The sequence below is a fragment of the Moschus berezovskii genome, chromosome 4 (genome assembly GCF_049115385.1).
Source record: "Moschus berezovskii isolate FMDL1 chromosome 4, NW_MosBer_1.0, whole genome shotgun sequence".
Taxonomy (NCBI): domain Eukaryota; kingdom Metazoa; phylum Chordata; class Mammalia; order Artiodactyla; family Moschidae; genus Moschus; species Moschus berezovskii.
Window position 1 is genome coordinate 51140193 of NC_142463.1, and position 14006 is coordinate 51154198.

General features: G+C 36.7%; 1 protein-coding gene across 1 annotated transcript in view; it reads right to left on the reverse strand.

The window, feature by feature from the left end:
* LRRIQ3 (leucine rich repeats and IQ motif containing 3) overlaps positions 1–14006 on the reverse strand; it is a 217651-nt gene that overhangs the window by 194366 nt on the left and 9279 nt on the right. The window contains exon 2 of the mRNA XM_055403712.2: positions 199–447. Within this exon, the coding sequence (XP_055259687.2) occupies positions 199–447 (249 nt within the window). The remainder of the gene's footprint in view (positions 1–198; positions 448–14006) is intronic.

Consider the following 14006-nt stretch of genomic DNA (forward strand, 5'->3'; position numbering starts at 1 on the left):
TAAAATGTTTATTAAATGGTTAAATTGTTTGCTTATATTTGTGTTTATATATTTATTTTTTATTTAGTTCTGAATTGTTTATATTTCACACAGTATTTCTCCAGACTACCTGGGAGAAATACTGTGTATAGATAACCTAAGAGCTTATTAGATAAGAGCTTCATTTATATGCGAACAAGTGAAATGACTATTGCTTACCTGATTTCCATGGAGATCAAGTTTGATTAATTTCATACAACTCTGAAGTGGACGAATATCTGTAATAAAATTGTTTGAGAAGATGCATACTCTAAGAGATATACAAGACTGAAGACTTTCCACAGATTTTAAATGAAGGCCACTGAACTTTACAAAAACAAAATCTTTTTGATCTTCTATTATGTTTTCATTATAGTGATTCCATTCTCTGTGATTGGTTAGCTCTTCTATGATTGTCCCATGAAACATCTAAGAAAAATGAGAAATTTTGAAAGTTTTTCTCAAATAAACATTTCTGAAAATAATAACATTTTCTAAGAGTAAGAATAAAATGGGTAGAAAAGTCAAAATTATTAAAAATATAATTTCCAGAAAATCTTCCATCCCAAAGCATTTTTGTGAGTTTTTCTTAAATTTTTACTGGAGTACAGCTGATTTACAATGTTGTATTGCTTTCAGGTATACAGAAAACTGCATCAGTTATACAAATACATATTACCACCCATTTTTTAAAGATTCTTTTCCCTTAAAAGCCATTGTGGAGTAATGAGTAGAGCTCCCTGTGCAGGTTCTTGGTTATCTATTTTATATGCAGTAGTGTTTTTATGTCAATCTAAATCTCCCAATTTATCCCTAGCCCCTCCTTATCCATTTTCTACAACTAAATGAAACTTGAGGACTTTATATTAAGTGAAATAAGTCAACAGAGAAAGACAAATACTATATTCTCTTGCTTAATGTAGAATCTAAAACCATTGAACTTTATTCAAATAGAAATTAAATTGGTGGTTGCCAGTGGTGGCCAAAATGGGGTTGAAGAAATGGGAAGATGTTAAACAAAGGGAACAAAACTCCAGTTATAAAATGAACAAGTTCAGGGGATACAATGTAGAACACCACAAGGGAACTTTAGGTTGCTTCAGTCATTTCTGACTCTTTGTGACCCTGTAGACTGTTGTCCCCCAGGCTCCTGTGTCCACGGGGATTCTTCAGGCAAGAATACTGGAGTGGGTTGCCAGGCCCTCCTCTAGGAGATCTTCTTGACCTAGGGATCAAACTCCTGTCTCTTATGCCTCCTGCAATGGCAAGCAGTTTCTTTACCACCAGTACCACCTGGGAAGCCTACAACACCCTGACTATAGTTAAAAATACTATATTGTATACTTAACAGTCACTTAGAGAGTAGGTCCTAAATGTCCTCACACATAATAAAAAAACCAACAAAAACAGGTTATGAGGTGATAGATGTGTTAATTAGCCTTATTATCATGATAATCATTTTGCAATTTATATGTGTATCAAATTATCACATTGTATATATTAAACTTGTAAATGTTATATATCAATTATATCACAATAAACCTGGAAGTAAAGATTCCTAATAAGTTTCTCTGATTTAGATTAAAATCTGTTAATTCTTTGAAATCCTTCAGTTTGAATTCTCTACAAACAATATCCAATGTCTTTTTTAAAAAAGTGCACATTTTTTCATATATTTCCACTGTGTAATAAAGCACCACAAAACCAACTGTGTTTAAAAAAAAAAATCAACATTTATTCTTTCTTAGGTCTGTGGGTTGACTTAGTCAAATGGCAGTTCTTTTCCAAGTGACGTTGATCTGAGATTCAATCTTGTGGGACTCATCCAAACTAATACCTCCAAGGTGGCTAATTTACATATGTGAAACACTGGCAAGGACAGCAGGAAGGTAGGTTTTGCTCAGCTACTGGGATGTATGGGTCTCCCTCACCATACTATCCCAAAGCGTCTCTAACTATCGCAGTACTCATGATGTCATCCTCTCACATGTATATTCATCTATCTCTGTTAATAAGGAAGCAAGGTTTCTATATGGTTGAATCAGGGCTCCAAAAAGTACAAACATAGAATATGTCAGGACTTCTAAAGGTTTATGTCCAACTTGCACAGCTTTAATTCTTTAATGTTCTATTGCTCAGAGGAAGTTATTTTGATGGTTTGAACCAGCTTTAAGGTAGTTACAGATATAAAGACAAAAATAAAAGTTGTTCTGAGCTTGGTGACCTCAGGCAAGTTAAGTATCCTCTGCTTCATATGTATCAAAATTATGTGCCTCAATTTCCTCATCTATAAAATGAGGATAGTAACACTATTTGATGGAAATAATTGTCATGAGGACTAAACGAGTCTGCATAACGGCTTTAGGACAATATGTGCTGGCACATAGCAAGCACTATATGATGACTATTACTTATAAAGCAAATACCTCGTTGAATTAACAACTCAAGATAGAATGTCTATTCAAAAAGTAAGTGAGGGCACTTCCGGTTTTCAGTCCATCATGTAAGGAGTTTGGAAGTTGTCACACCACCTTAGCAAGTAAAAGCAGGACAATTAACTGAAAAATCAACAAGTCTTCTTAGATTCATCAAAGAAGGGAGGTCACAGGGAAACCCAATACCCTCAAAATCAGAGACAGGTAGGCAGATATACAGATTAGAATTTATGGGAGTGGAAATTCACCAGCAAAGGTCTCTCGAGAAAAGTGTCTCCAAATAGGAAAACCTATAACTGATACACATCCTTGACGTACTCCTTTCCCTATTTGGAACCAGACTGTTGTTCCATGTACAGTTCTAACTGTTGCTTCCTGACCTGCAATCAGGTTTCTCAAGAGGTAGGTCAGGTGGTCTGGGATTCCCATCTCTTTCAGAATGTTCCATGGTTTATTGTGATCCACACAGTCAAAGGCTTTGGCATAGTCAATAAAGCAGAAATAGATGTTTTTCTGGAACTCTCTTGATTTCTCCATGATCCAGCGGATGTTGGCAATTTGATCTCTGGTTCCTCTGCCTTTTCTAAAACCAGCTTGAACATCTGGAAGTTCATGGTTCACATATTGCTGAAGCCTGGCTTGGAGAATTTTGAGCATGACTTTACTAGTGTGTGAGATGAGTGCAACTGTGTGGTAGTTTGAGCATTCTTTGGCATTGCCTTCTTTGGGATTGGAATGAACACTGACATTTTCCAGTCCTGTGGCCACTGCTGAGTTTTCCAAATTTGCTGACATATTGAGAGCAGCACTTCCACAGCATCATCTTTTAGGATTTGAAATAGCTCACCTGGAATTCCATCACCTCTAGCAGCTTTGTTCGTAGTGAAGCTTCCTAAGGCCCCCTTGACTTCACATTCCAGGATGTCTGGCTCTAGGTAAGTGTGAATGATCACACCATTGTGATTATCTGGGTCGTGAAGACATCTTTTGTACAGTTCTTGCCACCTCTTCTTAATATCTTCTGCTTCTGTTAGGTCCATACCATTTCTGTCCTTTATTGAGCCCATCTTTGCATGAAATGTTCCCCTGAACATGGAACAACAGACTGGTTCCAAATAGGAAAAGGAGTACGTCAAGGCTATACTGTCACACTACTTATTTAATTTATATGCAGAGTACCTCATGTGAAATGCTGGGCTGAAGGAAGCATAAGCTGGAAGCAAGATTGCCGGGACAAATATCAATAACCTCAGATATACAGATGATACCACCCTTATGGCAGAAAGTGAAGAAGAACTAAAGAGTCTCTTGATGAAAGTGAAAAGGAGAGTGGGAAAGTTGGCTTAAAGTTCAACATTCAGAAAACTAAGATCATGGCATCTGGTCCCATCACTTCATGGCAAATAGATGGGGAAACAGTGGAAACAGTGGCTGACTTTATTTTTCTGGGCTCCAAAATCACTGCAGATGGTGATTTCAGACGTGAAATTAAAAGACGCGTACTCCTTGGAAGGAAAGTTATGACCAAACTAGACAGAATATTAAAAAGCTGAGACATTACTTTGCCCACAAAGGTCCATCTAGTCAAAGCTATCGTTTTTCCGTTGGTCACGTATGGATGTGAGTTGTACTATAAAGAAAGCTGAGAGCTGAAGAATTGATGCTTTTGAACTGTGGTGTTGGAGAAGACTCTTGAGAGTCCCCTGGACTGCAAGGAGATCCAATCAGTCCATCCTAAAAGAGATCAGTCCTGGGTGTTCACTGGAAGGACTGATGTTGAAGCTGAAACTCCAATACTATGGCCACCTGATGTGAAGAGCTGACTCATTTGAAAAGACCCTGATGCTGGGAAAGATTGAGGGGAGGAGGAGAAGGGGATGACAGAGGATGAGATGGTTGGATGACATCACTGACTCGATGGACATGGGTTTGTGTGGAGTTGGTGATGGACTAGCGTACTGTGGTTCACGGGGTCGCAAAGAGTCAGACATGACTGAGCAACTGAACTGAACTGAACTGTATTAAGAGATTAAAAACTCCAGGAGTCAACGAAGGGAACCCCCCTTGCTTTTGTGAGATCAACACCCAGGAGCTCTCACACATCCTCAGAGTGAACACTGGACAAAAATCCACTTATGGTTCCAAAAGGGGAGAGGAAATAAATAATTCTGAAATATACCAGAGCATTCTGCTCTTAATAAGGCCTGTCTTCAAAGGAAACTGTTGAACGGACCCTAGATGACTGAGGTTTTATTAAAGTCTACCTGACGTGGGAGAAGAAAAATACTCAATTCCATCTCCCTCTAGCATTCCATTTAGAGGAAGGGGAATATCCAACTCTAGACCACTCTTACCCTCTTGCCCAACTAAGAGTTATGTAAACCAAGAAATACTTGTGAAATTCACAACCCAACAGCACGGGCTTACTGAAAGACTAAGACTTAATGATATGACTGTAGAATACATCTTTCTACCCACACCTCATCACTACAAAACACCATTATTTTATGAGTTCCTTTCACAAGTACATCATGTCTGTCTTTCAACAAAAAATTACAAGACATACTATAATAAAAGACAAAAACACAGAGTAAGCATAAGAACCACAATCAGCCTTGGCAAAGATGTTGAAAATACCAGACTAGAAATTTAAAACATATAAGATTTACATGCTAATCAACTGAATGAAAAAAAATTAGGTCATAAACAAGAACAGATGGATAGTATAAGGCAGAAAGATAGAAATAAAAAAGAGATGCTAGAGATATAAACTACTATCACATAATTGATGAATGTCTTTTATTAATCTACTAAAAGCTCATTTAGTAGATTAGATATGGCTGAGTGGCTGATGAGAGAATCTTTGAGCTTGAAAATATGTCAATAGAAACTTCAAAAACTGAAAAGCAAAGAAAACAAAGACTGAGAAAAGCAGACCAGAATAGCATAACTACAAAAAGTATTCACTATGCATACATGAAATACCAGAATGAGAAGAAAGTGCTAAAGGAGAAAGGAACATTAAAAAATATTGAAGCAATAATACTGGTGAATTTATGTAAATTAATGTTAGATACAACCTAGATAGCATAGTAAAAAGCAGAGACATTACTTTGACAACAAAGGTCCATCTAGTCAAGGCTATGGTTTTTCCAGTGGTCATGTATGGATGTGAGAGTTAGACTGTGAAGAAAGCTGAGCACTGAAGAATTCATGCTTTTGAACTGTGGTGTTGGAGAAGACTCTTGAGAGTCCCTTGGACTGCAAGGAGATCCAACCAGTCCATTCTAAAGGAGATCAGTCCTGGGTGTTCATTGGAAGGACCGATGCTAAAGCTGAAACTCCAATACTTTGGAGTTTCGCACCTCATGCGAAGAGTTGACTCATTGGAAAAGGCTCTGATGCCAGGAGGGATTGGGGGTGGGAGGAGAAGGGGACGACAGAGGATGAGATGGCTGGATGGCATCACCGACTGGATGCACATGAGTTTGAGTGAACTCTGGGAGTTGGTGATAGACAGGGAAGCCTGGAGTGCTGCGATTCATGGGATCGCAAAGAGCTGGACAAGACTAAGCGACTGAAGTGAAGTGAACAACCCAATGACAAGGAAGCACAAAACGCCAAGCCTGAAAAAGATAAAAAAAAAAAAAAAAAAAAACCTAGATATATCATTTTCAAATTTCATTAAGAAAGAAATGTGAAAGATGCCACAGGAAGAAGACCCTTTGTTCACAGAAAGGGAAAAATAAGAATTTTATCTAACTTTCCCTAAGAAACCAGGCTAACAAGAGGATAGTGGATACAAGAGTAAAGTGTTGAGAGGAAAAAAATCACCAAGGAAAAAATTTATACCTTGTGAAATTATTCTAAAAAAGCAGATGAGAAAAAAAGAATCACAGACAAAAACAAGAACATTCTTGTCAGCACACCTGCCTTAAAAGACTGGTTCTTTAGAGAGAAGAAAAATAGTATAGTTCAGAAACTCAGATCTATGTAAAAAAAAAGAATTCTGGGGCAGGAACAACTGAAGGTAAAATAAGAATCTCTTTAGTTTTCTTATTTTTAGTATATATAACAGATAAAAGTTCAAATATTAATAGCAAAAACGTATTTGATTATATATGAATATCTATATACAGTTGATGTTTCTACAACATGGCTGGAGGTAGGGGTGAAAACACTCACACAGTTAAAAGTCATTTGTCTCTCAGTAGCCACAGAGAATTGGTTCCAAATACCACCACAGATAATGAAATCGATGAATGCTCAAGTCACAAAGTCAACCCTCCACAAAATTATCCGAGGATCTGCATCTTTGGCTTCAGATCAATTCAGTTCATCGCTCAGTCGTGTCTGACTCTTTGCGACCCCATGAACTGCAGCACGCCAGGCCTCCCTGTCTATCACCAACTCCCAGAGTCTACCCAAACCCAGGTTCATTGAGTCGGTGATGCCATCCAACCATCTCATCCTCTGTCATCCCCTTCTCCTCCTGCCCTCAATCTTTCCCAGCACCAGGGTCTTTTCAATGAGTCAGCTCTTTGCATAAGGTGGCCAAAGTATTGGAGTTTTTCAGCTTCAACATCAGTCCTTACAATGAACACCCAGGACTGATCTTCTTTAGGATGGACTGAGTGGATCTCCTTGCAGTCCAAGACACTCTCAAGAGTCTTCTCCAACACCACAGTTCAAAAGCATCAATTCTTCAGTGCTCGGCTTTCTTTATAGTCCAACTCTCACATCCACACATGATCACTGGAAAAACCACAGCCTTGACTAGACGGACCTTTGTGGGCAAAGTAATGTCTCTGCTTTTTAATATGCTGTCTAGGTTGGTTATAACTTTCCTTCCAAGGAGTAAGCATCTTCAAATTTCATGGCTGAAATCTTCATCTGCAGTGATTTTGGAGCCCAGAAAAATAAAGTCAGCCACTGTGTCCACTCTTTCCCCATCTATTTGCCATGAAGTGATGGGACCGGATGCCATGATCTTAGTTTCCTGAATATTGAGTTTTAAGCCAACATTTTCACTCTCCTCTTTCACTTTCATCAAGAGACTCTTTAGTTCTTCTTCACTTTCTGCCATAAGGGTGGTGTCATCTGTATATCTGAGGTTATTGATATTTCTCCCAGCAATCTTGATTCTAGCTTGTACTTCCTCCAGTACAGCATTTCTCATGATGTACTCTGCATATAAGTTAAATAGGCAGGGTGATAATATACAGCCTAGACATACTCCTTTTCCTATTTGGAACCAGTCTGTTGTCCGTGTGCAGTTCAACCAACCACATATTGTATAATACTATATTTACTGAAGAAAAACAAAGCATAGAAATGGACCCCACAGTTCATACCCATGTTGTTCAAAAAGTCAACTGCACATTTTTAATGGCAAGCCACTCCAGTACTCTTGCCTAGAAAATCCCATGGATGGAGGAGCCTGGTAGGCTGCAGTACGTGGGGTCGCTAAGGGTTGGACACGACTGAGCGACTTCACTTTCCCTTTTCACTTTCATGAATTGGAGAAGGAAATGGCAACCCACTCCAGTGTTCTTGTCTGGAGAATCCCAGGGATGGGGGAGCCTGGTGGGTTTCTGTCTAAGGGGTCACATAGAGTCGGACACAACTAAAGTGACTTAGCAGCAGTAGCAGCAACTATGTTTATGTATAAATGAATAACAGCAAGGATACAAGGAACAGGAGAGAGTAATTAGGGATATTTTAAGATATTTATGCCAAAGACGAAGCAATATACTGTTGAGAGTGGATTTGAATTTTTGATATCTCAAGGGAAATGGTTTAAAAACTTTTTTAAAGTAAAATGGAACACTAAGAAAATACAGAAAATAGAATCATATACAACGCTCTATTAAAAATCATAAGAGGCAGAAAAGAAGAAGGCTTTTTGTGTACGAAAAACAATAAATAGAAAGATTAACAAATATAGATATTAATCCAACTATGTAATTAATCACTTTAAATATCAATAGTGTAAGCATCAAAAAAAGACAGAGTGGATCAAAGTTAGAGTGGATCAGAAAGTAGTTCAACTATATGTTGTTGTTTATAGGAAAGCCATTTATTACATAAAGATAAATGTAGAATAAAAGTAAAATGATTGAGGTGAATCCTTAAAACATTTAATGAAGAATTAATATAAATTCTTCTCAAATTCTTCCAAAGTATAGAAGATAAGGGAACTTTCTGAAACTCATTTTATGAGGCCAGCATGACCCTACCACCTAATAAAACAAGATATCACAGATAAATGTACACATCAATATCCCTGATAAACATATATATAAAAATACTCTACAAAAATTATCAAACAGAACTGAACAATACTTTAAAAGGATTATATACCATATTAGATGAGATTTATTAAAGAGATGCAAGAATCCACAGATCAGTCCATGTGATATATACCACATTAACAAACTGTCTGAACAATACAAATCATATGATCATCTCAATAGATGCAGAAAAAGCATTTAACAAAATTGAACACCAGTTTATGATAAAAACTCTCAAACTTGGTATAGACAGAACATGTCTCAACATAATAAAGGCCATAAGCTACAAGCTCACAGCTAACATCATAGTCAAAGTTGAAAAGTTGAAAGCATTTCCCTCAAGATTAGAAACAAGACAAGGATGCCCACTCTCACCACTTGCATTCATCATACTTTTGGAAGTCTTAATCAGAACATTGAGGCAAGAATAAGAGGTAAAAGGTATTAAGATTGAAAAAAAAAAAAAAAGGAAAACTGTCACCATCTGCAAATGACAACATGTTACATATAGAAAATCATGAGGATTTCACATACACACACACCACAAACTGTTAATTAAAGTATCAGTAACATTATAGGATACAGACTCAATACATAAAAATCTGATGCATTTTTGCACATTAATAATAACTTACCAGAAACAGAATCAACCCCATTTATAATTGTCTCAAAAGAATAAAATACTTAGGAATAAATTTTACTGAGGAAGTAAAAACCCTATACACTAAAAAGTATAACACATTAATGATAGAAATTGAAGAAGAAAGATATTCTGTGATCATAGAGTACAAGAATTAATAATGCTAAAATGTCCATGTAGATACTCAATGTCATCTACAGTTCAGTATCAGTTCAGTTCAGTTCAGTTCAGTTCAGTCGATCAGTCGTGTCCGGCTCTTTGGGACCCCCATGGACTACAGCACACCAGGCTTCCCTGTCTATCACCAACTCCTGGAGCTTACTCAAATTCATGTCCATCAGATTGGTGCAATATAAACCCTATCAAAATTCCAATGGCATTTTTCACAGAAATGAAACAATCCTAATATCTGGATGAAACCACAAAAGACCCTAAATAGCCAAAAAATATTGAGAAAAAAGAACAAAGTTTAAGCCATCATACTCCCTAATTCAAACTGTATTGCAAAGCTTTAGTAATGAAAACAGTATAGTACTGGCATTAAAAACAAACATATAGATCAGTGGAACAGAGTAGGCAGTGCAGAAACAAAACCATACATAGTTAATTGGCTTAGAACAAAGAACAAAATAATATACAATGAGAAAAAAGTCTCTTCCCTATATAGTGGTGAGAAAACTGCACAGACACAAGCCAAAGAATAAAACCTGAGCATTATTTTACATCATACACAAAAATAAACTGAAAATGGATTAGAGCCTTAAAAGTAATAACTGAAATCATATAACTCCTTGAAGAAAATATAGGTGGCAAACTCCTTGACACCGGTCTTGGTGAAAATATTCAGATCTAACATCAAAAGACAGAGGATGAGATGGTTGGATGGCATCACAGACTCAATGGAAATAACCTTAAGCAAGCCCCGGGAGTTGGTGATGGACAGGGAAGCCTGGTGTGCAGCAGTCCATGGGGTCACAAAGCATCTGACAGACTGAGTGACTGAAATGAACTGAACACCAAAAGCAAAGACAAAAAAAGCAAAAAAATAAAAGAAGGGAAATACATCAAATTAAAAATATTCTGTACAGCAAAGAAAACCATCAACAAAATGAAAAGACAAGCTATTGGATATTTGTAAATCATATATCTGATGAGGAATTAGTCAAAGTACATAATCATACAGCTCAACAGCAAAAAATAATTCCAGTAAAAAATGAGTAGAAGATTTGAATAGATAGTTTTCCACAGAAGACACAGAGGTGGCTAAAAAGTATATGAAAAGATGCTCAACATCACCAATCACCAGGGAAATCCAAATCAAAACCAGAACGTGGTATCACCTCACACCCATCAGAATTGTTATCATTACAAAGGAAATAACCAGGGTTGGCAAGGATGTGGAGAAAAGGGAATCCTTGTGCACTGTTTGTAGAAATGTAAATTGCTACAGTCACTCTGGAAAAGAGTAGGGAGGTTCCTCAAAGACACTGAAAATAGAAAAACCACATGATCTAGCAATTTTACCTCAAGGTACTTCTCTAGAGAAACAGAAACACTAATTTGAAAATATATCTAGACCCTCTTTTTCACTGTAACATTATTTAGAAAAGCAAAGACATGGAAACAGCCTATGTGTCTTGTGATGAATGAATGGATAAAGAGGATGTGGGATATATATGTGCGTATGTGTACGACAATGGAATATTATTCGGCCATAAAAATGAATGAAATTTGTCATTTGTGAGAACAAGAAAGGAACTTGAAGCTATTATGGTAAGTGAAATAAGTCAGAGAAAGACAAATACTGTATGATCTTAGTTATACATGGAGTCTTAAAAAAAAAAGTAAAAATGAAAAGCTGGCCCATAAATACAGATAAGATGGTGTTCCCATAGGGGGATAGTACAAGTTTGGCAAATAGGGTGAAGGGTTCAAAAGGTACTAATTTCCATTTATGAAATAAATAAGTCACAGGAGTAATATACAGCATGGTGATTATAGTTAATAATACTGTTTCATTTTGCAAGTTGTTAAAAGAGTACACCCTAAAAGTTTTCTCCAAAAGCAAAAAATATTTTGAATGGTATGGTGATAGATATTAACTGGACTTATTGTCATGATAATTTTTCAATATATACAAATATTAAATCATTATTTTTATACCTGAAACTAACATAATGCTATATATTAACTGTACCTCAGTAGGTACTGCAATTGATAGCTCCTACTCTACCAAGTTAAAAGCCTGTGTAACAAGTGCTGTTAATTTTAAATACGAAAATTTAAGAAGCAGGCTTCAGTTCATTTTTGACTTTAATAATTTTAAAATTATTTTGCTAAGCATACATACAAATGTGTATATAAAGTTCAAACAATAATATTAGTAAGTTCAAATGTATATAATATTAAGTTCAAATATGTTCAAAAGGCAAATTTAATTGAAGTATCAGTTCAGTTCAGTTCAGTCGCTCAGTCGTGTCCGACACTTTGCGACTCCATGAATCACAGCACGCCAGGACTCCCTGTCCATCACCAACTCCCGGAGTACACTCAAACTCATGTCCATCGAGTCGGTGATGCCATCCAGCCATCTCATTCTCCGTCGTCCCCTTCTCCTCCTGCCCCCAATCCTTCCCAGCGTCGGAGTCTTTTCCAGTGAGTCAATTCGTCGCATGAGGTGGCCAAAGTATTGGAGTTTCAGCTTTAGCATCAGTCCTTCCAATGAACACCCAGGATTGATCTCCTTTAGAATGGACTGGCTGGATCTCCTTGCAATACAAGGGACTCTCAAGAGTCTTCTCCAGCACCACAGTTCAAAAGCATCAGTTCTTCGGCGCTCAGCTTTCTTCACAGTCCAACTCTCACATCCATACATGACCACGGGAAAAACCATTGCCTTGACTAGACGGACCTTGGTTGGCAAAGTAATGTCTCTGCTTTTTAATATACTATCTAGGTTGGTCATAACTTTCCTTCCAAGGAGTGAGTGTCTTTTAATTTCATGGCTGCAATCAGCATCTGCAGTGATTTTGGATCCCAAAAAAATAAAGTTTGACACTGTATAGATATACAATAGAGAAAGCATCTGGGTCTAGTTACAGTTTCAAAGAAACTGCAATTAAAACGTAATCAATATCAAATGAACTTATTTACAAAACAGAAACACACCAAAAGACACAGAAAACAAACTTATGGTTAACAAAGAGGAAAAGGGTGGGAGAGGGATAAATTGGGAGGTTGGGATTAACATATAAACATTACTCTAAAATTGATAATCAACAAGGACCTACTGTATAGCACAGGGTACTATACTCAGTATTTTCTACTAAACTATAAGGGGTAAAAGTGGAATCGTGGCAGATTTTATTTTCATGGGCTCCAAAATTACTTCAGACAGTAACTACAGCCATGAAATTAAAAACCAGCTTGCTCCTTGGAAGCAAAGCTATGACAAACCTAGAAAGCACATTAAAAAGCAGAAACATCACTTTGCCAACCAAGGTTCATATAGCTAGAGCTATGATTTTTCTAGCAGTCATGTACGAATGTGAGAGTTGGACCATAAAGAAGGTTGAGCGCCAAAGAATTGACGCTTTTGAACTGTGGTGCTGGAAAAGACTCTTGAGAGTCCCGTGGACAGCAAGATCAAACCTGTCAATCCTAAAGGATATCAGTCTTGAATATTCATTGGAAGGACTGATGCTAAAACTGAAGGTCCAGTACTTTGGCCACCTCGTATGAAGAGCTAACTCACTGAAAAAGACCCTGATGTTGGGAAAGACTGAGAGCAGGAGAAGAAGGATGAGACACATGACATGGTGGGATGGCATCACTGAGCTAATGGACACTAATTTGAGCAAACTCCAGGATACAGTGAAGAACAGGGAAGCCTGGTATGCTGCAGTTCATGGGGTCACGAAGAGTAGGACATGACTTAGTGACTGAACAACAAGAATTAATTGGCAAGAAATATCAAAAGAATTTCTTTAAAGAAAGGCAATATAGTTCAGAAACTATAGTTCAGAAACTTAGTTCTACATAAAGCAAGGAAAAGCACTGAGAAATAAAAAGGTGTAGGTAAAATAAAACTTTTTAGTTTTCTTCTTCTTAACTGTTCTAATAGATACCAAGCTGTCAAAATACAAAAAGCAAACACATGAAATTATGAATGCTTGTATATATGAAATTAATCACAGTAATAATAAGAGACAGAAGAAATGAATTAGGTTTATTTTCTTATTATAAGATACTCAGAATACCTTGAAAATGGAATTGGATTAGTTATAAATGTGTATTGCAAACTTTAGGGCAACTACTAAAAAAAGTAAAATAAGAACTATAATGAATATGCTAATAATGGAGGAAAATGGAATCATATGCAATGCTCAGTTAAAACCACAAAGGCCAGAAAAAGTGTGAAAGGCAAAAACAGAAACAAAAAACAGTGGCAATAAACAAAAAACAGTAGTGAATATGGCAGATATTAATCAAATAATAGCAATAATCATAATGATCATCAGTAGTCAAAATGCAATAATGACAAGAAATTGACAAATGACAAGAGATTATCGAATGAGATAAAAAAAAGAGGAGACTCAACTATATGTTGTCTATAACAAA